The following is a 26233-nucleotide window of genomic DNA, read 5'->3' as shown; positions in this document are numbered from 1 at the left end:
TTGTGGTATGCAAACTATAATGGATAGGTTGTATGCTTCTTTCAACATGCACATCAAGTTAAGGACACATTTTATTATGGGAAAAGTGACTCCAAAGTGTACTTGCTGTAATTATATAAGCGGGTTGGCCTTAGTCTACCTCACAGTGAGGCAGATTTTTATTAGAAAGACAGATTTCATAGAAGAAGTTACCTAGCATGCCAGAAAAAGAGATAAAGGTGTTTGATTATAAGTTGACAAATATAAACTGCCAAAGGTAAAAGAATCCTCAACATCTCTTCATTTGAACACTGATTATTAACTCAATTAGCTTAAACTAGGAATGAATATCACTGGTTATCTGTTGTTTGTAACAGATGTCTAGATTGGGCTACCAAAGTCATTGCTTTACATGTGAGAATTCTGAAGGCTTGTTGGTATTTCCAGCTCTAGGGATGCTAGATTTCTGTGTAGGTGACTGGGTGGATTTCAGAATGAAAAATAGCATTAAGAACTGAAAATAATTTCAATCACTTAAAATGTTTGCAATACGCAAGTGTCAAAAGGCTGGATACACCAGAAAATGTGTGGATTAAATGCAATGCAGTATATAACAATTTTGTTTGTAGGGTTGTGTTATTTTTTTAGTACCCTTTAACATTTAAAGGTATTTCTTATTCAAGAATTAGTTCTCTACAAGTTTGTAATGATTAATTGAGAAATAATTGCATTCTTCTGTAGATTACTTTCAAGAAAAGCAGAGTATGTGCAGAGGAATTTTGGTTTCTATTTCAGTGACTGGGAACTGAATTGCACATTTTTAATATGTAGATGATGGATTAGTAGTCATCTTGACCCTGAAAACTGGACTGTCATATGAGGTTACCTTCTCAATTATATTATACAGCTATAATGCTAGTATTTCTTAGTGTTACTTGGTGGAAATTATGAAATTAATATAAAGTATGTTGAGGAGTATAATAAATAATTCTCTTTATCCTAAATGTCCAGATGCCAAAAGACGTAGACATGTGCGGTTTTTGTGAAGGTGTCCTTGAATGAGAGGATTTAAACCTCAACTCTGTTGCTTGGGCCCAAGCCAAGTCATGTGTCCTCATTGGTCTTGAGGCTTTTCCTGTGAATTCAGCTGTCACTCTCCTTTGCAGTCTGTCATAATGGGATGAGATTTCTCTGCCCAGTCTGTAAGACTACAGAAGCGCAGCTGAGGCTATTGGAACTCCCAGCTATTTAGCACCTCATACCCAAGGCTAATGGCTTTCATTGCTCTGAGACCAATTCTGCAGGAGAAATCTTTCTTATGAGAATTGTTTAAAAAAAAAAAAATTAATAAACAAAAATTGAGCAAATGACCTTGATTAAAAGCAAATAGATTTTTTTTTTTTTTAAATACATATACAAAGTACAAGAGATTGTTGGCTGCTATTCTAACCATATTGATATAACTAAAGTAGTGCTGTGACCGGTCTTCATCTGTATCAGCTTAAGCATGTTGATGAACATATAGTTTATTCTGCTTTTTAATATCCCAGTTTCCCTGAGGGATTTTTCTTTCCTTGGAGACTGAAGAGGGACTAAATTGGACTGAGGTGTACCAAACTGTTTGCAATTTTGTTGAAAATTACATTGGTATTCCAGCATATTAATTAGGATGGTCATGAAAATAATAATAGTGGTGTAAAGCAGCCCTAAAGGCAAAACAAAACCTATTTTCCTTGGTTTTGAGTGCCCATAAGAAAAATAGGATGTCACTAAATATCTCTTGTCTTCTCAACCTGCTAAAAGTTCTGGACATAATGTGCTATGTTCTGTCAAGAAGGTGTGTGTAAATACAGGTGAACTGAGTAGACTTGAAGAGAATATATTGTGACTGAATTCTTCCTCCTTCCCCATAGCAATAGAAAAAATTTGATTGTCCCTCTTTGAGCTACTAATTTTTGAATGGTGTGTAGACACTGTAAGTTATCTGGGTCTTCTTTCCCTGTACAGCTCCTGGGAAGGAAAAGGATACCAGGAAGCATAATGTTCTAAAAATAAATAAATCACACCTTAGTCTGTGGTTCAATAATTGTCACTAATCTGGCCTTGAGAAGAGACTGAGGTTATCTGAGTCTGCTGCAATTAGAATGGGTGGTCCTCTTCTTTGTAACATCCTTCAACCCAATTTTGGCACTCACTGGACTCAATCTACTTAATTTCCTGGGAGGAGGACAGTCTTTTTGGACAGCAGTGATCTGTTAGATTGAATCTGCTGCATGTTTTTGTTAATTTTACTAACACTACTTAGTTTTATGAACACTTCGTGTGTTGTGTCCTTATCTCCCTCTGGGCTTTGCTTATCATGCTTAATAGATTTGCATTTATTATTAAATCAGGGTGGGGTTAAGTCAACCTTTCCTCAAAGATCTGCTCCACTGGGAGCTTTGTGGGAGGGTAAAAAAACAGAAGGATTTTACAGCCATCACTGTGCTGCTTTTACTGTGTGAGGCTTCTCTGTCTCTCCATCCTTTGTTCTGGAGGACTTTCTCATCTTCTTTCTTCAGAACATTTTCACCAGTGGGCATGCAAACCCGTGGTTCTTTGCAGTGACTATTAGATTATATTTTTCTGTTATAGATACTATTTCTGTTTTAGCTGGTCATACTGGAAAGATTTATAAAGGTACAAGGTCAACTGTACCAACTGTTGCCATAGGATATTAATTATTGACTGTCCTCTAGCATTTTTTGAATCAGTCTTTTGGATGATAAAGCATTGTACAAGCTTCCATCTTTTTGGCTTTTAACAGTAGATCTTTTTCTTAGATATAATTTCTTGTTTCAGCTATTAAGTTGAGCATCGGGGAAAATATTTGGTTTTTACGATTGAGAAGTTAAACTCAGATATTCCTCTGCACATGGTAATTCTATAGTATTTTTTACTTTTCTGTGTTTCTCATCGTGCTTTGCTAAAGTGAACATCAATCTTCTCAATTTGCAGATGAGGAAACTAAGACCTAGACATGTAGTTGCTCATTTCTGAACTGCGATTAGAATTTGGATTTTCTCAGTTTTGTTTCCTCTTCAGACAGCTTCCTTTAATCTAACATCTGAATTTTATTACAAGAAAGGTGTCCATTTATTTGATTTAAACTAGCCTATACTTACCCTACAATTCTATGTAAGTATATAACCCTACAGTGGATGTTAATGTTCCTCAGAATTTACAGTGTAAAATAAGTGCACAGAATGACTTTATGCAAAAATGTGTATGCCATTACAGCAAGAGTAATACTTGTGGAAGATAACTGGGAATAATGAAGAGCTCAAAGTTAAGATGATGAATAATGTTAATATGTTTCACTTACAGGTGGAAGTGTAACGAGTTTAACCCAGTGGCTCTTGGGAGACCACTGTCTCTTTAAATGCAACACTCTTTTTAAATGATTTTTGAAGAAAAGTGCCAGGAGCACAAGAATCACTACTTTAAAGCAGCGCATGTGGCTTCTACAGGCACTGCATGCATTTGAAAGATAGCACATAATAGAACAGGGGAACTTAGGAGCAAAATGGCACTGACTGTTAAGTTCTTGCTCCACACTGATTTAAAGTGGAAAGAGGGCCTGAAATCAGCTGAACTGTGCTCTCAAGGTAGCCCTGTGCTTTTGGAGCTTGGGGAGCAAACCAGACCTGATTGCTGCAGTGATTTAAAGAGAAAACTTTCTTGAGAAGTCAATGCTGTACTGGCATAGCTGAGCTGCAAAGGGGGTGGGAAGAAGGAAAGAAAGCAGGCTGACTGCTAGTTTGGTTGTTTTTCAGATGCTCATGAAATGGAGCAAATGGGAAGATGGGGCAGCTGTTCCCCTGGGCATCAGTGATACCACTGGTGCAGCTTCTGCTCCTCTATGGGAAGCCCTTCAATACCTCTTATGCAGGCAGGGGGGGCTGTGAAGCTCTAACCTGCTCTTGTAAGGCCTACTGCCCTAGTAGTGTGGCTAAGCACAGCAGTAAGTCACATCTCTATAGTTTTTCTTCCAGGTCTCTCCCTTGAGACCTACAGAAAACAGCCCATGAGAAGGAAAAAGAGTTTACCACAAAGACCTCATGACTGAAGCAGGTTCAGGGTACAAACTTCCAGAAAAGAAATGCCAATTATCGGAACCCAAGTGCTTCAGCCATATGAAGGGGCTTTTCATGCTTGGGCAGTCCATCATGGTCACCCAGAAGTAAGTATACGTGAAGAAGTCCTTGCAGAGATGTCCTTACACTGGGTTTACTGTGTGGAGATGTGCGGTCTAACTCAGTATTTCCAAGTGAAAGAAGCCTGTAAAACTTGTTGCCTAAAAGATTACTTCATTTCTGCTGTTCTAGTAACAAAGAAAGTTTTTGGTGCTAAAATAAGCTATGTGATGTACTGTACTTCTAAAGCTGTTAAAAGGCTCTTAACAGCTCTATAAAATACTTTCCACCTCCTCCTGTGCTTTCAGAAAATCTTACTCTCATATTTATTTCACTGGCTTATGCAGAATTACCTCCCCTTTAAAACATAAGTTGTTAATTATTTCTGGGTTGTTATAATCAACTCCCCTCCAGCTATTAAAATGTACTTGCACTGTAGTTTTATTATTACTTGGAAAATATTGGAAAAAATAATTTTGTTAGACAGTTAAATTTGAAATAAATATTGACTTGGCTATGCAAATGGAAGTTTTATGTTAATTTCCAGAAAATATTCAAATGGTGTAGTTTTATGAGAAAAAGCAGTCATAAAAACTAATCTTTATGAACATTCACTGAAAGAGAATTTTGAATTGCACACTTGAGCCTAATCTTTGAAAGTCATGCTGCGTGGGTTAGTCAGCTTATGTCGCTTCACAAAATAGCAGGAATAGGAGCATGCGACTGGACAATGCTTCACAAATATGAGCTAGTATTGGTATGAGGTGCTGACAAAAGACGATGGATTTTGAAACAAATCCTTTGGGAGGATCGCAAGTTTTCACAAATGCTTTTCAGAAAGCAAAAGTTGACAGAAGTGGTTGTTGCAACTTTGTTCAATACTAGTTAAAATAGTATTTAAAAATTGTGATGGGCAGACCATCCTTATCTTTTGGGGGAGGTAAATGGATAATTGCTGGAAGTTCTACCGATGAAACAGCATCAATAATGAAGCTAAGTATGTACACAATACCTTTTATTAGTTTCAGGATCTGGATAACTCTTTGGAAGAGGTGAAGGGCTAAAAGAGATTTGCTTGACTAAGCAAAGTGAGGTGCTCCATCTGGACTGGGGTATCCTAGTCTGGAGGAAAGTATCCCCACCTATGGGAGGGAGGTTTGGAAGTAGATCTCCTATAAGGTCCCTTTCAATTCAAGCCATTATGTGATTCTTGGTCCTGTGTTCTGTCCTTTCATTGTGTTTTAAAAGACTCAGTTTGTTCTTGATCTGCAAATGTTTTTACCACTACATTGTTGATAATATGGTAGGCTGTGGTCTTACTGCATACTTTCAGAGATGTTTCATGTGATTTGGTGTTGCCATGCCTCAGACAAATGTCTTCTTACCAACCCTTCTCTGGTGACCAAATTATTCTTAACTTGAATTTTTTTAGGTGATTTTGACCAAGGAGCTACAGTATTTAATGACCAGGACATGAAAACACTGCAAAGTGACTGATAAAGCTTTAATAGGATTTTTTTTTTTTTTTTTTTTTTTTTTTTGTTACTTTAGGAAAAAAAATCTGTATTAACACAAACAGTGGAGGAGTTTATTTGATGTGGGATGAAGGACTTAGTAAAATGCACTAGGAGTTAATAGAGGAAGGTTTCTGAGCAGATCTGTATGTTGATGTAGAGGTTTGCTATTATGTAGCATGCATTGCTAGCAAGGTGACTACTGAAGTCTCTTTTAATGAGGTTGCCAGGAAAGATAGTTGTATAAGCTTCATCCTGACAACTTCCACAACAAAGATAAAATTTATGTGTTTTTAATATGTTTGGGGAATGTTTTAAATGGATCTTCTCAATCCAGAAATACTTAACCTGTTACAGCTCATGCTTAGCTCACTTGCGAAAGCTTCATGCTTCGGTCTTTTCTTTGCATGGTCATAGGGAAGAGAAATGGAGTCTGTATGTCTGAACATCCTGATAGTGTATCTTTTATTCTTTACACTTAAAAATTGTAACGTATATGGAGTGTTTAAAGTCAGCGTTCAGGAAGTGGGTGTCAGTGCTTCCCCTGCTGGGCAGGATGTACACCTTCGGGCCTTGATGCAGCTACTTAAGTTTCAGTACTGCATTAACCTATAAGAGCTTTAACCTCACTGAGGGTTACAAATGTTGTCAGTGTTTCAAATGTTTGTAAAATTGTGAATCATATTCAGTCAATGATACTTTCGGCCATAGGTGCTGAGGGCAATGTGTACTGTGGGATGCACATCTGTGACACTTCTGCTCCGGCTCTGTACTCCACAGTTGCTCCTTTTGCTTCAGCTTTCCATGCTGTTACTCTCTCTTCTTAGGAATCTTAGTTCCATGGCTGTAAAACCTGAGAAAATGGCACCAACTTGTCACTTTCTAAGCCTTTGAACAGCAGGACCCAGCAAAGTGCTTGGCCCCTACCCTGCCCAGGGTGATTTCACTGCAGGAACTGCGAGTGCCCTGGGCAAGGCACCCCTCAGGCTGCTGGCCCGTCCTGAGAAACCGGCTCACTGCCAAGGGCTGTGTTAAATATTTCATAGCAAGCGGCAGTGTTGTGGCTCCCTGAGGACTGCCTTGTTCTACCCAGGGGAGGGCTGTAACAACTAAAGCCAGGTGGGGGGAGCACAGAGACAGTGCCTGCGACCAGGTACGGCTACTTGAACCAGTGGTAGGCATGGGGTGGGGGCTGCTGGTGGGCCTGGGCTGTGGGGTGGGAGGAGATAATAGTGTTGCAGAGAGCTGCGCTACTCTACTTAGCTCTCCTGATGGATGTAGTAATTAATGAGTAAATGAACTTATTTATTGGCCCCTCAGCTGGCTGAGGTGTCTGCCAGTGAATATCAGGGAAGGCATTTGCTGTTAGCAAGATTCCCTGGGCCAGATGGGGAGTGTGGAGCTAATCAGCTTTGTAGAGGGCTGAAAGGAGCGGTGGGAGCTGGGCGGCAGGGTAAGGCAGGGAGTGGGTAAGAGAGGGGTAGTGGGGTGCTGCGTGGGGGCAGGCAGCCGCCAGCCTCAGCCCACAGTGTGCATCAGGAGCAGAGACACTGGAGGAGCATCGCTTGCAGCCACTGTCAGTGCCCTAAAATAGCTCTGGCAGGATGAGGCCGAGCAGCTTACGGCTAGCGGTGTAAAGCTGAGGTAAGCTCTGGGGGTTTTAAATGTGAAATTTGGTGAACAGGCTTGAAACTGCTAGAAAATACAATCCAAGTGCCTGATGATGAACTGTTTGCCAGTGCTGTGGTTTGCTGCTGTACTCTGTGCTCATCACCTTAAGGTGTAAAGCTGTGTGTCTGCTCTGTAAACCACAGCAGATCTGGGGTAAGCTGCGTGTGGCCTTGAGTGCGTGTGGCCTTGAGTGCGTGTGGCCTTGAGTGCGTGTGGCCTTGAGTGCGTGTGGCCTGGAGCAGGCCTGTTCCTCAGGGCCTTGTTTGGAGATCTTTAGTGTTGGCCAGCAAGCGTGCAGGTTGATTTGCTGACATAAAGTTGAAGGAAGACTCCAGATCCTTAACAACCCTGGTGGGGCTTGGCCCCTGTAAGAAAAATCCCATTTCTCCCTTGCATTGTCTGTTTTCTGTGGTTTGCAGATACCAGCTGTCCCTCACGTGTGTTTTACTGTCCAGAAGACGTAGATGAGGACTGAGTCCATGAATTGGTGTTCTGGAGATGAAAAGCTACATAAACTCTTAGAGTGTACCACCTGAGGACACTACTACCAACATGGACATCATTATTTATTTATGGATGCTTTAATCAGGAGGAGCTTTTTTGTAAACATGAATTGCTGGGCTCTTTCCTTGAGGTGTCGTTTCTTGTTTCATGCTATTGAAACTTTAATCTTAACTTATTATGACTCCTTTGTGTTGGTCAGCTCTCAGGGACATTTCCCTCGACTTGAAAATGTGGGAGCTTTCAAGAATGTGTCCATTGTGCCAACTCAAGCCACCTGTGGGCTGCCAGACCGAAGTACTTTTTGTCATAGCTCTGTAGCTGCTGAAAGTATTATGTCCTGCACTCAGAGGTTTTGTGTTCAAGAATGCCCGTACAGGTCATCGCCTCCTTTGTACAAACAGCTTTTTCTTGAAGGCCTTGGCACCTGTGTCACAGAGGACAAAAAGGACTTGCCTCCGGGGTCCTTCAGCAACGCTTCAAGTTTTATTTTTCATAACCAGAAGGATTGCTTCACTACTCCCCCATTACTAAGGCTGCCAGCTTCATTTACGTTAACTGTATGGTTGAAACCTGAGCAAGAAGGTGTAATGTAAGTAGTATTGAAGGTGTTTACTTTCCTGGGGCTCTTAAAAAAATTGATCATTGCAGTCAAGATCACTATTAGCAAGCTATTTAAAATTTTAAAAAGCTACAGTGAGAAACTCTGACGTTTTAAAGCTGTATTTAGGTTGGGATCTTTGCAAATGTCAGGACAGTAGGCTCAGTTTCAGTAGCATTGACTCACATGGGAGTCCCATTGTTGCAGTGGAAACTACTTGTATACAACGCATGTGGCTATTCTTAAAAATTTAAACGTACATTTCTAATTCACATTCCTCCTAAAAACTGCTATAAAAATGTGTTGTCAGGGCTTTTGCTTCTTCCTTTATGGGGGTTAGAAAAAATCTAAACTGTCAGGAATCACACAATTCTACTCCTTAAACAAGTGAGGAAACACCCTCAGATCTCCCCAAATGAATATTTTAGTACTATAGATGAGTGACCATAATAGAAGTTGGTTGAACTGGAGATCATATTACTGCTTTTACAAAAGATTCCACTATTAAGACTACTAATGAAGTTTCACTAGGCATTCTTTCTCTTATGCACCCATGTGTCGTGTAGTTCAGCACATAGGACTATTCAGAGTGGCCTTTCAGCTTGGCTGGGCATTACTGTAATTAAAAACTTGCTTTTTTGGAAAGCTGATTCACAAATCCTGCAGGAGAGTTCTACCTATGGATCATAAAATGCAGAGCATCCTTCACCTTCACCTGATTAAATGGGATCTGCATAAAGTGAAAACACAGCAAAAGTATAATGCATTTTAAGGTATATATCAGAATTGCTTTTGCACTTGTGCTCTGAAGTTATCGGTAGAATGAAAGCAATGTAGAATATTGAATGCTTATTTTGCATGCTGCCATGAAACAAGTTGCGTAAGAGTGAGAATATGATCTTGAGACATTAGAGATGTGCAAAGTTAATTATCTTTTCATTAAAGCAGACTTACCTTTTTGAAAAAAAAAAAACAACAGCAACCTCAGTATAGAAATAGTGATTATTGAGGGGAAAGAAATAAGACCTGGAGGGCAAAAGTGGCTTCAGTTCAAGCTTAAGGTAAAGCGGATAGGATGAAGGTATGTGTGAAGCGGTCTCTGGAGCTTTGGCCTAGTGTCTTTTACAGAGAGTATTTTCTAAATGTTTGAATCTCAAACATCAGAGAGCCCATTCCTGGGGTTGTCTTAAGTTCATGTCCGCGTGTGTGCAGGCGTATTGGGTTCTCATACAGCAGAGCGTATGCTTAACTTGAAGTACAAATGTCTAACTAATTTCTAGGCAAGCTGTTGCAGCAGTGTATTGAGTGAAATCTGTGAAACTCTTGTCAGTGGAATGGGCTGTTCTTGCATAAAGCCTGAAATAGTGAAATGTGTGCGCTTAGTTTCAAATGATTAAGCGCTGTACGGAAACCAGACTCTCTCAATGTCTGATTATCCATGGACTTGTATAAAACATTACTCTCCTGCTGCTGTATTAATAGCACAGAATGTACATGTTTCTGTTCATTGGCCTTTATAGATTGCTTTAAAATATAAATGTTTTTATTCAGTTTTTGTAGCAGCTTGCTTCATTCCTCCGAATGAAGTGAGTTTGCTGACATTCAAGGTAGAACTGACAGTGGTAGAGCCCAGTACAGAAAATTGAAGTTGTACAGCATTTATTCCAGTGGAGAGGAGGATTTGCTGCTGTCCAGACTATTTTTTATTGTCTATTTTTAAAAAAAGAGTTTATTTTCTTCACTAAAGGGATGTAGAACTCCAGTTCTGAGGAAGCTTTGGAGAAACAGTAATTGTACATGTATGTACAGCTCCTGTAGAAGTTTGACTTGCCAGCTCTCCTCCATTTTGCAGTTCCTGATGTGGAGATGTCTTTGCTGAATGTTATTTGTGAAACTTTTAAATTCCATTAATATATTGAGGGACTCCACTGAACTGGGCCTTAATGTAATAGTCTTTTTGTTGCCACTATGCCCTAAATTGGATTATAACTTATTTTAATCATAAAACAAGTTAAATGTTAACAAGCTATTTCATTAACATAAAAAGTACTTGCATCAAGTGCAGTAGGCCCATGTTTTTTGGATGTGCTATAATAATGTGTGTAAGTCTTCATAGGTGTGCTTTTAAGTCCTTGCATATTGGAGATCTTAAAAGCAGAACAGTGAGTAAACACTGATATTCGTAACTCCAATCTTTATTTCTCTTTAGACAGTACGTGCAGTAAGTGAGCAAACCTCTTCTGACTTGTGTTCTTTCCTCATGCTGTCTGTGCTCATCAGTTCATCTATAGGCTTTCAGTAAGCCTGTGCATAGAATGTAGCATAACCTGGGAAACAGTATATGGTGATAACCCTTGGAAGTACAGTAGGATAAGAATATGAGTAGAAGCTTAGCATATATGAATAGTCATTGCAGACAGCTTAGATCAGTTTAGTTTGAGCTGGACTAACTGGAATTTAGATGGCCACAAAATAATGAAGGTTGGAGAAAAACGAGCCAGGACCTTTTATGCACCGAAAGGTGTGGTGAAATGGCCTGATTGTGGAGTAGGCAGTAGGTATCTTGCTTCTTTTTTTTTTAATTCAAAAACAACCAAACAGCTACAATTGCATCTAATTGTCTTATATCCATTCAGGTATTTTACAGAAGTACTTAGAAGGGGGATGCTGCCTTGAAATACAGTATGTCTGATTCTGAGCCTGTGTAGATGTTGCCATTCACATGTAGTTAATATGTGAGGATCAGCAGTGCCTCTAGATTAGTTTCTATTAAATGTTTACTTTGTTGATATCTGCGCTTTTGTTGTTCTTCCTTCAACCCCACCATCAAGAACTGCATAGTCAGGAATTGCCTCTATGAGATTGTAGGTTAACAGAAGATCAGAACTTCATATAGAACAGTGGGTTCTCTCAATAATCATAACTGAAATAGGAAATAGTGCTCCCTTTCAGAACTAATCTTATGCCTATATCCCCTATATTGCTGTGTGTGTTGTTGGTTTTTTTTCCCCCTTTCCTCCTGTTTTCTATCTTTTGATTTTTTTTTCTTTTTTTTCATTAGTGAGTCATAATCCACATTTGTTCTTTTCAGTTTTCAAAGTGATGTACATCAAGGTCACTTGCCTTCTTAAAGTTTTATCCCCTTTGGGGATAAAAACAATGCAGGGGTGTTTGTTTTAGATAACTAAATTAAACAAAAACCTGGATTATCCAATTATTGTTTATCCAGGAACTGGGTAAATCCAGTTCCTAAATATTTTGCTACTTAGCTGAGCCTTTCCTCACATTTATTATCTAGCAAAACTAGTGTGTTTACAGGCAAACAAAACCTTGAAAAGATCAATCAACAATATATTAAGAAACACAATTTTAGTAAGGTTTGCAAAATAAATATCTGCATTTTGCAAGTTCTTTTGACAACATTCCAGGAGACTAAAATGGTAACAGCTAATTAATCTTTCCCTTGGTTTTAAATGTAAATCAGTGAATACTGGCTGTATCAGAACAGCATTTTGATGCTATTTCTGTAATGTGTAGCAGTGAGTGCTGTGGAAAGGTGAAGATTTAGTAATGGAAGAGTTTGTTTTCTGACTCTCTTGCGAGTTAGCTCACTAATTTAGTCTGGAGCAACTGCTATAACATCTGTTTTGTCATGGGTACATTGGGGACTGGGTTTCTCAAGCAGATGAAATGGAATGTGGAACTCTTAATTTTTTTATTTATTTTTTTTTTTTTTGTTGTTGTAGTAATGATTAGATTCATAAATAAAATACATAGCTGATTTGAATCATTTTAATCTATGCTTTCTCAGGACCCTTAGCATGGTGGCTGTTCATTTGTCTAAACTATTTGAACACCTGGAAATGTTACATAGGTTAGCATAGGTAATATTCTTGTCCTTAAATGTTGCATTTGATATTGATGTGAAGTCTCCCTGAAAAGAAAGCTAACAAGTGGCAAGCTACCTTTCTGACCTGGCTTTGGTTTTACTGGAATGGGATGCCCAGTGAAGTGATAGAGTCCCCATCCTTGCGGGTTTTCAAGAAAAGGGTGGATGTGGCACTGAGGCTCATGGTTTAGTGGCTGGATTAGATGGCCTCAGTAGTCTTATTCAACTTTAATAATCCTATGATCGGGGGATTGAATGAAGCCTGTTTGTTAGCTTTTATGCTTAGTACATCCTGTGACTTTCACTGTCAGTGAGCATCTTCTCACGATCTGTATTTTAACATTTATTTTAATGCATTCTGGTTAGCATCACTTTACGGGATAGCACCTTGGCAAGAATGTGTATATATGTGTGCTTTTGACCTTATGTTGTTTTTCTTGGTTATTTCCAAAGGTGTGTGATAGAAAAGGCTATTGATGGGCAGACTGTGTTCAAACTCACAATATCTGAGAAAGAGACCATGTTTTATTATCGCACAGTAAATGGTTTGCAGCCACCAATAAAAGTAATGACACTGGGGAGAATTCTTGTGAAGAAATGGATTCATCTTAGTGTGCAGGTGAGTAAAAGAAGAAAACCTCTTTAATATTTGTTGAAATACAACATTAGTGTGAGAATGGCATAACTGCATTATCTGTCACATTCCCCAGTTTATCCCTTCTAGTGAAGATAACTTGTGAGTTGTGTAGGTAAGGTTATTAATTTTCGAGTGCATATCGAGGTGATTGCTAATTTAACACTGGAAGGAAATGCTGTACACATTTGCTAAGCAAATAAGACTAAAAGTACTTGCCCTTAAGAGCAGGAGTATTTGCAGTGAAGAAAAACTACTTATTCTCATCTTAGAAACAATCACAAGTCTCTGAGATTACTCACTAAAAAAAAGACAGTGTCATCCTTATATATACGTACAAATGTACTTGGAGAAGTAGCCCATTTAATTTCGAAAACTTCTTATAGTGTACGTAAGTGAACATGTATAAGGGTTTCTTCAAGCTTGTTAGTTATTATTGCCTCGTACTTTAAAAATACATTTGAATTGTTAAAACAGTGCTTGTGTTCTAATATCTTCTGCTGGCACAGTGTTTTATTAAGTGTACAACTATCTACCAAGGATAAAGCAAAACAGAGTTCATTTAAAAAATTAAATTAAAAAATCTGCGAACAAATGCAAAAGGAATTAAAATGCATTCAGTTATTTGCTTGCGTGCCTTGTAATTCCCTACAGACACTCCAGTAAATTCTTGTTTGTAAGCAAAGTTCAACTAATAATTACAAAACAAAATTATCAAGTATTGAGACGTTAATCTTCTCCTTCCTTCATTTCCTTTATCTGGTCTGTTAAATTTCATTTGGTTTACAGCACAATCAAGAAGAGTTTTTCTGCTTTCCTGAAACTTGCTAAAAGGTATTGACTGTGATTTGGATTTTTAGTGCTGATCTTGTCACTCTTAAGAAGTATCTAAGCTGACGCCTTGGTGGGTTGTTTGGTTTTTTTGGCAGTTTTCTTTTTTTCAGGATAACAGTGTGGTAGTGTGAATAAGATTTTTGCTGTTGGATTAAAAGAGTGACCTTAAGGTAGAACTAATGAACTTTACACTTCAAACACTCCAAAAGTGCTATATTACTGCAGCTGCTGTCAGCCACGTTTTGTAGTAGTCTTAGAAACTGTTAAAGCCTGGCATAGAAAAGGAGAGAATGATTTAAACGTACACATTATTTTTAAATGGCATTGCAAAGAGCCCTCAAGTGCTCCTTAGAATTTAGTCATTTGTTTCTTTGGATGGTTGTTCAATGCACAGGGGAAATAAAGATGTAAAGTTTCTACACCCTTACAGGGCCTACAAACTTAAAAATTATTCCTTGTTTCTGAGCTCAAGGTAGAGCTTTACATTCTGTGATTTGTTGTGTTGTTCATCTTGCCATTAAAGATGATAGTGACTACAGCATGATCGGTTTAGCCCTAGGTATGGCTGTTAAACTTCAGGTAAAGGTTTAAAATTCTTCAAACTTCTAGCAGCTGTCCAAAACATTTTTTTCTATAGAGAAATAAATGGAGAAGAACATAACGAGAGGAACTGTACAGAAATCGCTATACTCTGTCTAAGACAACAGGGTAATAAACTGAAAGTAGGTTTAAACTAGACATGAGGAATAAAATCTTCACTGAGGAGGCAGCGGCACAGCTGCCTGGAGAAGATGTGGTGCCCATCTCTGCAGCTGCTCAAGGCCATGTTGGATGGGGCCCATGGCAGCCCTGCCCAGAGTTTGGGGTTGGGGCTGGGTGGGCTTTAAGATCCCTTCCAATCCAAACCGTTGTGTGACTCTGAGCAAAAGTAACATTCATATGAAAGCGTTTTTTCCTTCACACTGTAATATTTGATTAGATTGTTCCCAGGCATTTGGGGATTTCAGCTTTGTCTTCAGCTGGTGGAAAAATGAGAATGATGGACAGTGTGGTTTTATAGGCATCACAGTGGAAGAACTTGGAGTCACACCTAAAAGTACAAATCATCCAGTCTTTGCACAAATGTGGCTTCTGACTCCTCTGACTGATTGCCCTTATCCCCAGGCTGTGAACTGGCAGGGGGACTGCAGCATGAAGTAGGTCCTTGCTTGCTCTGTTCGTGAGATACCGCAGGTGAAGGCAGCAGGGGGAGCTGTGGCAGAGTGCAGCCTTAGGCGAGTTACTGCTGCTGCTTTACAGCGTAGACTTTCCCTTCTGTTGAGGCAGATCCGACTCCTGCAGAAGATTTGCATGCTGAGTTCTGTGACACCTTCGTAGATGTAGGCTGGATTTTCTAGCTGGGACTAATGTCAATAAATTAGAAAATGTAGTGGTTTTCCTCCAGACATGTTTATAGTAGGTGTGGTGTCATCAGCAGAGTTGCTTTAAAATCTTCTACAGAAACAAAAAGGAAATTGTTCTTCTACTAGAAGCAAAGAAAAATAGATTCAGCAACTTTTTTGGTACTTATCTGAATTTGGTGTGTCAGAACATTCTCTGGCATCTTTCTTTTTATGGGAGATCTTACCAAAGCTGGATGATGCATCTTGATGTGTAAAATCTATTCAGAACTGCTTGACACCTTGCTTGATGTCTTTTTTTTGACTGAAAGGAAAAATGCTTGTGAGTGTTTTATGAGACAACCGAGTACTGTTTCTGATAAGACAGCTGAAAATGTGGAATGTGTATTATCATGTATGTGATTAAATTTGTATTTATGATGAAAGGTATAGGAGCACTAAAGTTTTTTTTGTTATATCTAGAGTTGTCTAGAACACCTAAAAGCCTGTGGGTTTGAGGGAAAGAGAGATGAAATGGAATGCATCTACTCTAAACAGGATGTTATATAAAACATAATGATTGTTCATATATAGAGAATAGAACAAACTGTTCGGATTATTTTTTTATTTGCTTAAAATTTTTAGATAATATGGTTCAGATACTGTTGGTAACTGAAGCTATATGTGGTAATGCAGCTCTTTCTTATTATGAAAATGTTCTAGCTCTGTCAGAGTTTCCCAGAAATTCAAATTAGAAGCATTAAATGTTGCAATTAACATCCCTGGTTTTGCATATACATGGCTTCACTAATAGAGGAAGCATATTTACTCCTTATTTTCCCTGAGTCTATTGAAAAAAAGTGTATTTTTTTTTTCTTAGTTTAGTGAGAATGTGTCTTCGTAGGGAATGCAAGTGGGTCAAGATAGATGACTTGTAAGTTCTATTGGCTGTAAGCCTGATGAGGCTCTTTCTGCAAAATATTGTGAGGTATTATTCTAAACCATTAGTATTACATGCTTGACTGGCAGATGAGGGAGACTGTCTACCTTTAGGCTGGTTTGGTTGCTCACTATCTTTGACTGGAATAACAGCTAAGGCATTTGGTTTCAGTAACAGTTTTCATGGCAGACTGGTGAATTTTTGTTGTGTTTGTGTTTTGGTTGTGGTTTGCAAGAAGAGTGTGCTTACTAACAGTGAAAGAGGTCCTCAGCTGAGGAGTTAACAGCTGAGGAGTTAAGATCTGTGGCCAATTCTGAACCTCTGTGCTTATAAGAAACTGATTCAAGCCAGACCTCTCCAAAGCCAAGCAGAGCTGGGAACCTAAACACACTGAAATTAACACTATGAGCCAGAAAAATAGGAGGTATTTGTATATGAATGCTAGGAGAGAGAGGAGCTTGAAGTACTGGTGGCAGATGTGAAAGCGACAATAGCAATGGAAATGTGATAGGGGTGGCAGGTATGTCCGGAAATCAGCCACAGGAGTGTATGAGCTATTCAGGAATGATAAAAATGAAAGATAAATGGTGAAATGACATCAGATAGTAACTGATGAAGAAAGGAAAATGCAGGCTAAAAGGAGTTTCTTTGGAATAAAATAATTCCAGAAGAGAAGGAAGCTAGTAAATGAATTCTGCTGAAGTAATATAGGCTTTTAATTTCTCAAGTTTGGATTTAGATGTGTCATTCATAAGGGGAGTACTATTGAGAACTGTGTTGTTGAAGAGACTTATGATCTAATTTATAGCTGGGAAGTTAAAATTCCTCTAACAAGAGGGCCTAAATATTTCTGTTTTCATGCAGAAAGGTTTCTTCACTAACTGGAGATCTAAGCAGAAAGTTTGGATTCCAGCTTTGTTATGTGATGAGGGCATTACTAGAGATGTTGGTTTCAAAAAAAAAAAAAAAAAAAATTCATTTGAGGTAGAATAAATAGAAATGGTTTTGTAATTACACTTTTGGGTTTCAAAAAGAACAAGCAAACAGGATAATTTCAATGGAACAAGACAAATTGAGAAGCCTAGATAGAAATAGAAAAAGTCCTGAGTGTTCTTCAAAACAAATAATGTTAATGGGATTCTCCCCCATTAAGATGGGGGGGAGAGGGAGGAGAATTGAGGTGCAGTACTCTGGCTTATGTGAGTGAATAAGCACCTTTGCAATTAGAGATGACAGTCTACAGGCACAGGGGAATGGAGGAGGAGATTTGCAGAGAAAGCTCTATGTAGGAGTAAAAATAAAACTCCAAAGAAGTCAAACTGAATTAGATTTTGCAATGACAGTTAAGTGGTAAACAGGTTATTAAGATCGTAGACATAAGAAGGCAAGAAGGTGAAGATGTGCTTGAGGTTAAGGATTATTTGACTAAGGTCCCAAACCAAACACGTGATGCGAAGACAGTTGCTCAGCCTCTCCCACAAGTAGATTGTTGCCCAGCCAGGGTCTGAGCAACAGCCGCCATAGAAGACAAACCTCCAACTCCTTGATGTCCCTGTTCTATTCCATTTTGTTGTTAAGTATGATGCCATATCATATGGAATAGCTGTTTGGTTGGTTTAGGTCAGCTGCGTCCCCTCCATACTACTTGCCCAACCATAGCTTAGTTGTAGGATTGGAATGGGTAGAACGTACTGGGGAGAGAGCAGCTTTGAAACTGTTGAAGCACTGCTTAGCAATAGCCAAAATGCAAGTGTGGGTCAGCACTGTTTCAGCCACAAATTTAAAACACGGAACAGCATAAGCTGCAATGAAGAAAATCAACTTCATCCCAGCCAGAGCCAGTAAAAAGAGGAAGGAAAAAAGGATCTTGGTAACATAGACCTATTTGCCTTGACACAGTGGCATATGAGGATTTAGAGAAGATTTTTGAAGGAACAGATAAAGTTGTGGAAGTAAATGGAAAATAGGATAAAATGAAGCATGGATTTACTAAAGATAGCTCATCACTGTCTAACCTCTTAGCTTTTTCTTTTTCTTTTTTTTGATGAGAAAACTGATTTTCAAGCAAAGTAAATCTGTCAGATTTCCTCTATCTGGAGTTCAGTATTAGTATTGTTGTGACACCCCATGAGAAGTTGTAAGAGTCAAAGGAAATGCTCATGGGGAGGGGTAGCAACAGATCCTGCTCAAAGAAATGTGTGATCTGTAGAAAAAAGTACAGTTGAATTCTTAGAAAAATCAGCCTTTGGTTGAGTCTTTTATTATGTTTTCATTAATGATCTTGACAAATAGTAGGAGTGTACTGACATTATCTGGTAATGTCATATGGATAGGCATAATCAGAGATGAACAGAAAAAATTGAATGACTGAAAAGACTAGGGTAACAGGTACAAAATAAAAGTTGATATTGTAAAATTTCAAGTATTAACTTGGAAACCAATCACAAAATATATTGCAAATAGTCATATATCAGAAATGGCTGAAGTAATATCCCCAGGTGGCAGTTATGAGTTATTTGCATGATGCGACCTCTAAAATCATGTGTTGGGGAAATGCATCTGGAGAGGTTTCTGAAGTTGTGAGAGAAAAGCATTATTGCTGCTGATCCAGTCTGAGGTTTTGTGCAAAATTCTGTGTATAGCTTCAGATGTTCATATTTAGAGAATATAATTCAGCGCAGAGATAATAGATGTATGCTGACAGTGAAGGGTGCTGTGTGTGCCTTACAGAAGATGATTTAAGAAGGTTTTAAGAGCTATTTAACTTGGAAATGGAGTCTGTTCTGCTACAACAGACTATTTCTGAAAGTCTTCTAATCAGAATACCGGGGTAAAAAAGTTACTTTTTTTTTTTTTTTTTTTTTTTTTTTTAAGTACAGTAACTGTCCTAAAAAGAACATTGTGATACAGTGCATCCAATGGGAGAAGGGAATTTGCACCACAGATTCGTGAAGGTGGACTAGGGAATTTTTTTTTCCTTTTCATGCAGTATTATGGTAGCAACCACTGCCAGAAGTGTGTTGAGCATGAGTCACTAACAGTCTTGAAATAGACTCTGAAAAAGGGTACTTGAGACTAGATGGCATCAGTCTAACAGTGTCATACTTTTCAGTAGTTTATGCACTCTTCTTAATATGTGGTATCTTGCTGACAGAGCTGTTGGGTGATCTGTTTGCTTTCTAAACTCCATAAACATTCGATAGAAGTTGCTTCTGAATAGTTCTGCTGAGGAAAGTTGAAGTGCCTTTGCTACGGAAGTGAATTTTGGCCACTTTTCACACTTTCCAATTAATGGGACTTAATTTTCTTCAATGATGTCTTCCTTTTATGTTTCACTGATTACAGATTGTAAAGAAGTTTGTTTTTTAACCTCTACAATATGTAACAGGTCTTTAAACTTTGAACCTTGTTTCCTTGAAAGTACTGTCACTATTCCAGGTGATTTCAGTAGGTGAGGATCAAGTCCTTGAGATTTCTAAGAGTTTTAGAGTCCTTCTTTTTGACTCTGACTTAATGATATTTATCAGTGTGCCATTATCAGGCCATATTAGCAAGACAAAACCAGAAAGCAAACAACCTTGATTGTAGATGCACTGTGGAATAATGAATACATGGAATATATATATATATATATATATATATATATCTTATTAAGTGACTCAATATGCACTGAAGGTGAAACCTCAGGAAAACTTGTCTTAAAATACAATCTTGCAGAGAAATCTAAAATTTGAAAGCATAGGAAAGCATGATTAAGGGCAGCTGCATACCTCATCTCTGAGTAGTGAGGCCAGTATTGGATCTGTGCCGCTTAGTAACAGCAGCTTCACTATGTAATTTTTTTTCTTACAGTTTTACTGTTAAGGGTTTCTTCACTTTCCCTTTGATACTTCAGAATTTATTTAACTAGCTAAGAGTGAAGAAGGGTGGAATTTAAACATAAATTTTCAGATAAATCCAAAGCTGCTGAAATGGGAGATTCTTTGAGAACACGTCAGATTGATGTATTTGTTTCATATGTAGTGTCTGCAATTATAAAAATAATCTTTTCACTAACCTTTATTTTGCCTGATCATATCTGTGTAACTCTGCCATGTTTTGGCAGACGATAGCACATTAAAAGCTTTAGAAAGTAACTTTAAAATCTAAATGTGGAAAGGTAACCGTGACTGAATTACTCTCCCGGGAGTAAAATGCTCTTAGAGTGCCTATTGAAATCAGCATTATCATTTCAATACATGTCAAATGTGAGTCATTTCCTAGTTTAGGCAAAATTTCTTTATAAATCTTTAAATCTTCCAGTTCTTTCAAGAAAAGGTTAAAGTACTTACAATTTAATGAGACCGCTTTACATCATAACTGTTTGACTATTGAGAGAAAACTTGTCCTTTCCAATTTGTGAAATACTTCTATTTTCTACACAAGTTCTTGAATACTTTTGAAAAATTGTATTAAAAGCAGATAACCCGAGACTTAAAAGCAGGAAAACATTTTCTCTATGCATACTCTGTGTATATATTATGAAATATAAGGTGTTTGGTATAATGGTACGTTCCCTGAGATTAGTAAGAATGTAGGAAAGCTGGGAGGCATTTTGTCATGGGGTTATAACATGATATCAACCTGACAGGGGGGCACAAGCCCCGGGGTGGGGAGGTGGGGGGGGGGGGAGGAGTTAGAAGAGATAAAGGAGCAAAGGAAAAAATAAGTCCCTGGGCTACGCACTCTGGGACAGTGGGAAGGGCAGAGAGCGAGCAGGTAGTTCTAACTAAGAGAAAACATAATGGCAATGATCTGAGGAGGAACGGGAATTGACTAAATGTAAAAACCACGACAGTGTAAGGGAAGCACGTGCTTTTTTCCACGGTGAGCTGAGACAGCCAGAGGCAGAGAGCAGCTGGGGTCTGGTCCGGAGTCCCATCCTGCTTCCTCCTCATGCCAAGTTCTCTTGGGATTCCACCCCTCCCCTCTGGGTACCCAAAGCGCCCAAAAAGGTGGTAACATGGAACCAGGCCATGAGCTCTTTAACTGCCACTGTACTGCATGGTGTTCTCATGTGGAATACTGACAACAGAAATCACAAATTTGGTATGATGCTTCCAACAGACATGAGATTTTTGTATTACTATTGGTTTGTCACTTAATCTGCTGTGATTACCACTTATTAAGATTCTGCTATTGAATTTGCAGCCTTTGGGATCTCTTGTACAAACAACTTGTGCTGCCTCCAGAAGTCCTACTGTGATGGTTGCCTCTTCTCCTGTGCCACAGATATTAGAATATAGACTGTTGTTGTTGATTTGAGAGAAATTTGTCATAACTTCAGCTCCTTAAAAAGCAGACATTTCCCAGATCTGTTTGGAATCCTTTTTTTTCTCCATTTATCTCTTAAAACATGTGCATCCTTTCTTGCCTGAATATGAATTCCATGAAGTTCCTACACATCTGGAGATTTAGAATTAGTCTAAAATCTGCCAGGGAAAACACAACAGAGAGCTTCATCAGTGCCTGGATTTTAACTTTGGAGAAAGGCAGAAATAGACATTGTATCATTGCTGTTCTGACTACTCATCTAGAATTTGCAAATATTTTTCATTTGCAAGAAGAAAACTTACTGAAGTCTGCATGGAGTGTATGTCATATATGGTAGGAATAGAATCAGATCTTTGTATGACCAGTGCTGGGGCTTTGCCAGATATATATATATATATATGTGTGTGTGTGTGTGTGTGTGTGTAGTTTGTGTGTGGTTTTGTTTTGTTTTTTTTTTGTTTTTTTTTTTTTTGAGTTAGAAAATTTAAAACCCATTGAGTTTTAATGTTTTTGTTTCTTTATAAAAAGCAAAAGTGTGGCAGGCAATTAAATTGTAATTTTAATAACAGAAGCACTGTGTTAGAAATGATTTGCATTCTTTAGTCTAAGTTTTTTAGCTATCCTACAGTCTTAAATATATATTAAGCATTTTCTGCAAAAGAAATTTTGGTGGCAGAGTGTTAATCTAAAAGGAAATAATTTGTCAGCTGCTTAGAGAGGAATGCATTGAAAGGTGAAGAATAAAATAAGTTCAAACGTTCAATATAAAAATAGTATAAATTGCATAGTTGGAGTTAAAAGCTGAGAGGAATACTCACAGCATTCTATAAATTAAGCAGTGATCTGTTGATTAGTAATTGTTTCCTCATTGCTAGAAAACTGAAGTACTGAGAAGCAAACAAAAACTACCATTTGACATAGGAACCCTCAATTCTGAGTTGATCTCCTAGAAGCAGTGTATGTGTTCAAGTGAGTTCCCAACCTTATATACTACTTCAATCTAATGACTACTCTTCTGATTTGTGCATGCACTCTGGTCGTATGGCACGCCAACTTTGAGAGACTGGAGTCAGCAATATCTACTTGATATGACTTGGTATAAAAGATAGAGATAACACAGGGTGCTTCCATATTAGTGATTCTATGCACATGAAGAGTTTATGCAGGTTTGCTTTTTGTTATTAACCGGAGACTTGTGGTATGCACAGGAGGGCACTGCTAGTGTGTTTGTATTTGAAACCTTTCTGAGGAGTCTACGCATGATGTTTTCCACTGGAATATCATCACCTAGTACAGACCATTCTTCATGAAAACAGAAGGTCCTACAGCAGGTAGTTCCATGTGCACAGTGGATGAGTAGGGAGCTGACAACTGGTTTGATCTTTACAGGTTGAGATAGATGGACCACAGATACTGAACCATTGTCAATTCTTCATTATTTATGATAGTTACTAAATTGATATTTCTTTGCAAGAAACTTGAAACTTTCTTGTTGTTTTAAAAACAACAGTTGAGTATTTCCAGATAGAGCAGCTTCTGCTTTTCTTGATTATTAAAACATTTTTTATATCTAGTTCAGGTTTCTCTATCTTAAAGGCAAGAACTTAAGTCAGAAGTCTGATCAAAAGATGGAAGATGAAACTTTGATGTTTTCTTTATGCAACTTCATTTGTGGGAACTTTCGTGCACATTTCTTGCATGCAGCAAATGGAAGGTGACAAACTACATGCATTAGGTCTTGTAAAATGCAAATACCATACATGAAGTGGCAGCCTACAGAAACAATCTTTTAAGTCTCTATGTGTAATTCCAGCTTGGCTGGAAGTGATAATTGCTGGCATGGGTGATGGTGAAATACTCCTGTCCAGGTGTCTCATTCCGAAACCTTAGCTTAATAATACTGCAATATTTGCATTGTGTAAGAACAGCTGCAGCAGTTTGCCAATATTTAGATATTCTATCCTTCTGAAAGAGTAGGTGCCCAGAAAGAGCTTTCTCTCAGGTACATCTCTAGCCTCTTTTCTGATAACCAGTATCTTTGAAGTTACTGAAGTGAGGCTGTGTTGAGTAGTCCCTGACTCGCCCACATTTAATTTGGCAGTCCTCTAACTGAATACATAGAAGTTTTGTTATGAGGCATTCAGAGGGCAATACTTTTTTTTTTATATATATATGTTGTTACAAAGGCAAAGAGAAGGATTTCAACCATCCCCCCCAGCATAGCTGTTCAAGTGAAGTAAAACCAGTGCATTCTTGAATCACATATGGAAATGGCTTTCAAGTGTGAGTATGGAGCAGTTCCAGGTCGTGCAAAATTATTCACGTAGGCAAATAAAAAACAGAATTTCACCTACAGCTGATACAATACAGGGTTATTAATTACACATTACTGACAGTTCTCTTCATTTGTGCAGGTCTCTGCTTATTCTTTCACTATTGCAGTACAGTGACTTTATTCAGAAGGGACGTTTCATTTGACATCTACATCTCATCCCTAACTTATGTGATTACAAGTAGTTCAGGAAAATTCAGAGTCTGTTTGTACTGTGTTTTTAATGGAGGAGTTGCAGAAAAATGTGCATTGTTATGAGATGATCTAAAATGTACAGTCAGACATTGTTTCAATTAATTTTGGCCAGTCTATTTTATGTAACTGTTTTAGCTGCTGAAAAGAGGCTTGTCAAATCTTTAATATGTCTCTCCTCACATTACTATAGTGATCCTTGGAGCATGGATCTGATTTGTTCTGTGATGTGGGGAAAGCAGTCATTATGTAGCAAGAAAGTAGTTCTGTGTATTTTCAGATCTGGTGACTAGGTTCCTTTTATTATGCTTTATTGTTTGGAACTCATTTGCAATACAAGAGTCTCTTGTTACAACTTTCTATGTAAAAACAGTAGTTTTAATTACTAAAAATAGTAATTAAAACAAAGCTTAATTTGTGAATTACTTTAATTTTCTACAAAGTCTGTGTTTGAAATATTGACCTCAAGTTCTCCCTCTCCTCTGACAAGATATGTTTATTCTATCTTAAGACATCATTAATAGATTGTAACAAGAGCTAATAATGGGTTGACACACAAAATAAGGAAAATACGTACAAAAATAAGGAAAAATAAGGAAAATAAGTACAGTGTTGGCTGGGATAGAAAGGGACAGATCTGTAGTTAACTGTTTTCAACTTATTTACTACAACAATACTGGTGATACATTCACCAACAAAGGAGTAATTAAAGATTGCCATTCCATAATTGGAATGTGTACTTTGTAGCAGAAGGATCAGTAATCTCCAATTCAACATTTTGAAACAATATTTACTTTTTAAAGAACTAGTTTTTAAATAATGCAGACCATCGCAAAATCTCTTTTCACATTGATCTTTCTTTGGCCTTGTTTATCAGATAATTGACATTGTGTGTTCTATCACTCAGTTTGTAACAGTACTAAAATTACCCTTGACAAAAAATAAATGTCATACATGATTCTTATTTGGTATCTTTCTGCTTGCTGTTACTTACATTTCTCCAATTTCAAGGCTTTATTTATGAAATATCTATAGTTTGTCTGAAGTGTGTAAACCACTGGGCCACTCAGCTTTCTAGTTACCTTCTGATTTCACTGTTTGGGGTCAGGTTTGTATTAATACATGGCTTATTCTTGAACAGAAAGTTAGTTGATTCAGAGGCAGTCCAAGGTCCCGTTATTTTCTTCCCCTTTTTCCTCTTTTTTTTTTTTTTTCCCTAATGTGTGTTGTTCTTCAGGGAGTTCCAGCTGAACTAGTGGATCTCTGAACAAAAGGAAAGACTTGGATTGAAGGAAAACCATTTCCCGTTGAGAAGGGATTAACATTGTAGAAGATAGTGAAAAAGAAAAGTAAAGAAGGGCAAAGAGAAAAGCTAAATATCTTTTATACAAATGCTAGGAGCATATGTAATAAGACTGCTGAATTGGAGTGACATGTTTTCAAGGATAAGAAAGATATTATTGGAATAAGAGAGACAACCAGGAAAATGAAGAGGGATTTAAAATGCCAAGATACCGAGTTCTAGTGAAGAGAAAGTTAATATAAAGCTGGAAGAGATGTAACAATATTGCTGAAGGATGATACTTAATCTGCAGTAGAGCTTCCCCCCTCCCTTTCTTTTTCCCCACAAAGTTCAGTAGTTTGCATACAAGTTAAGGACAATTTGATGTAGCTGTAATTCTCGACTGTTGTGCCAGACTTGCAAATGGACATGGGAGGGGAAAAATAGCTGAAACAAAAATATTTATCAAGATGTAAGGTGGATATCAAGAAAGCCAGAACTTTAATTTGAAGAAAAATTATGAAGTATTGAGGAGGACAGGTTACTAGAAATCACTTAAAATTATCTGTGCTAAAACTACAAATGAGAGCATATTTCCTCTTTTACTGTAAGGTTGCTCATTTTATTCACTTATGGAAACAATCTATACAATAAGGATGCAAACACTATCATGGAAAGATTGCAAATATAAATCTGTATGTGGAGGTAAGGAGCAAAAATGATCATAAAATTCTGACATTTGAAATGGTCATGGGGTGAGAGTATATACTAGATGGAGAAAGCAGCCCTAAAGTTATTGATTTTAGCAAAGCTAACTTTGAAGGGAAGCAAAATGCTCCTGAGACTTTTGCCTGCAATCCTGTGATGAATGGGAAATCCACTCCACACAAGTAGAGAGTACATAGTGTATAAAACACGTAGAAAGGCCACAATTAAAATTCATCCCAGTTAAGTCAAGAAAAGGAAAGGCCGATATGGGCCTGAGGCAAAAGAAGGA

The 26233-nt window shown here is 37.9% G+C and overlaps 1 protein-coding gene across 1 annotated transcript in view; it reads left to right on the top strand.

Moving 5' to 3' along the window:
• Positions 1-7947: 7947 nt before the first annotated feature.
• Positions 7948-26233, top strand: part of USH2A (usherin) — a 352517-nt gene continuing 334231 nt past the window's right edge. The window contains exons 1-2 of the mRNA XM_072333648.1: positions 7948-8432; positions 12784-12949. Coding sequence (XP_072189749.1) covers positions 7948-8432; positions 12784-12949 — 651 coding nt within the window. The remainder of the gene's footprint in view (positions 8433-12783; positions 12950-26233) is intronic.

Source organism: Excalfactoria chinensis, chromosome 3 (genome assembly GCF_039878825.1).
Source record: "Excalfactoria chinensis isolate bCotChi1 chromosome 3, bCotChi1.hap2, whole genome shotgun sequence".
NCBI classification, from domain to species: Eukaryota; Metazoa; Chordata; class Aves; order Galliformes; family Phasianidae; genus Excalfactoria; species Excalfactoria chinensis.
The sequence above is the reverse complement of the archived record's forward strand: the minus strand, read 5'-3'. Positions and strand labels throughout refer to the sequence as shown.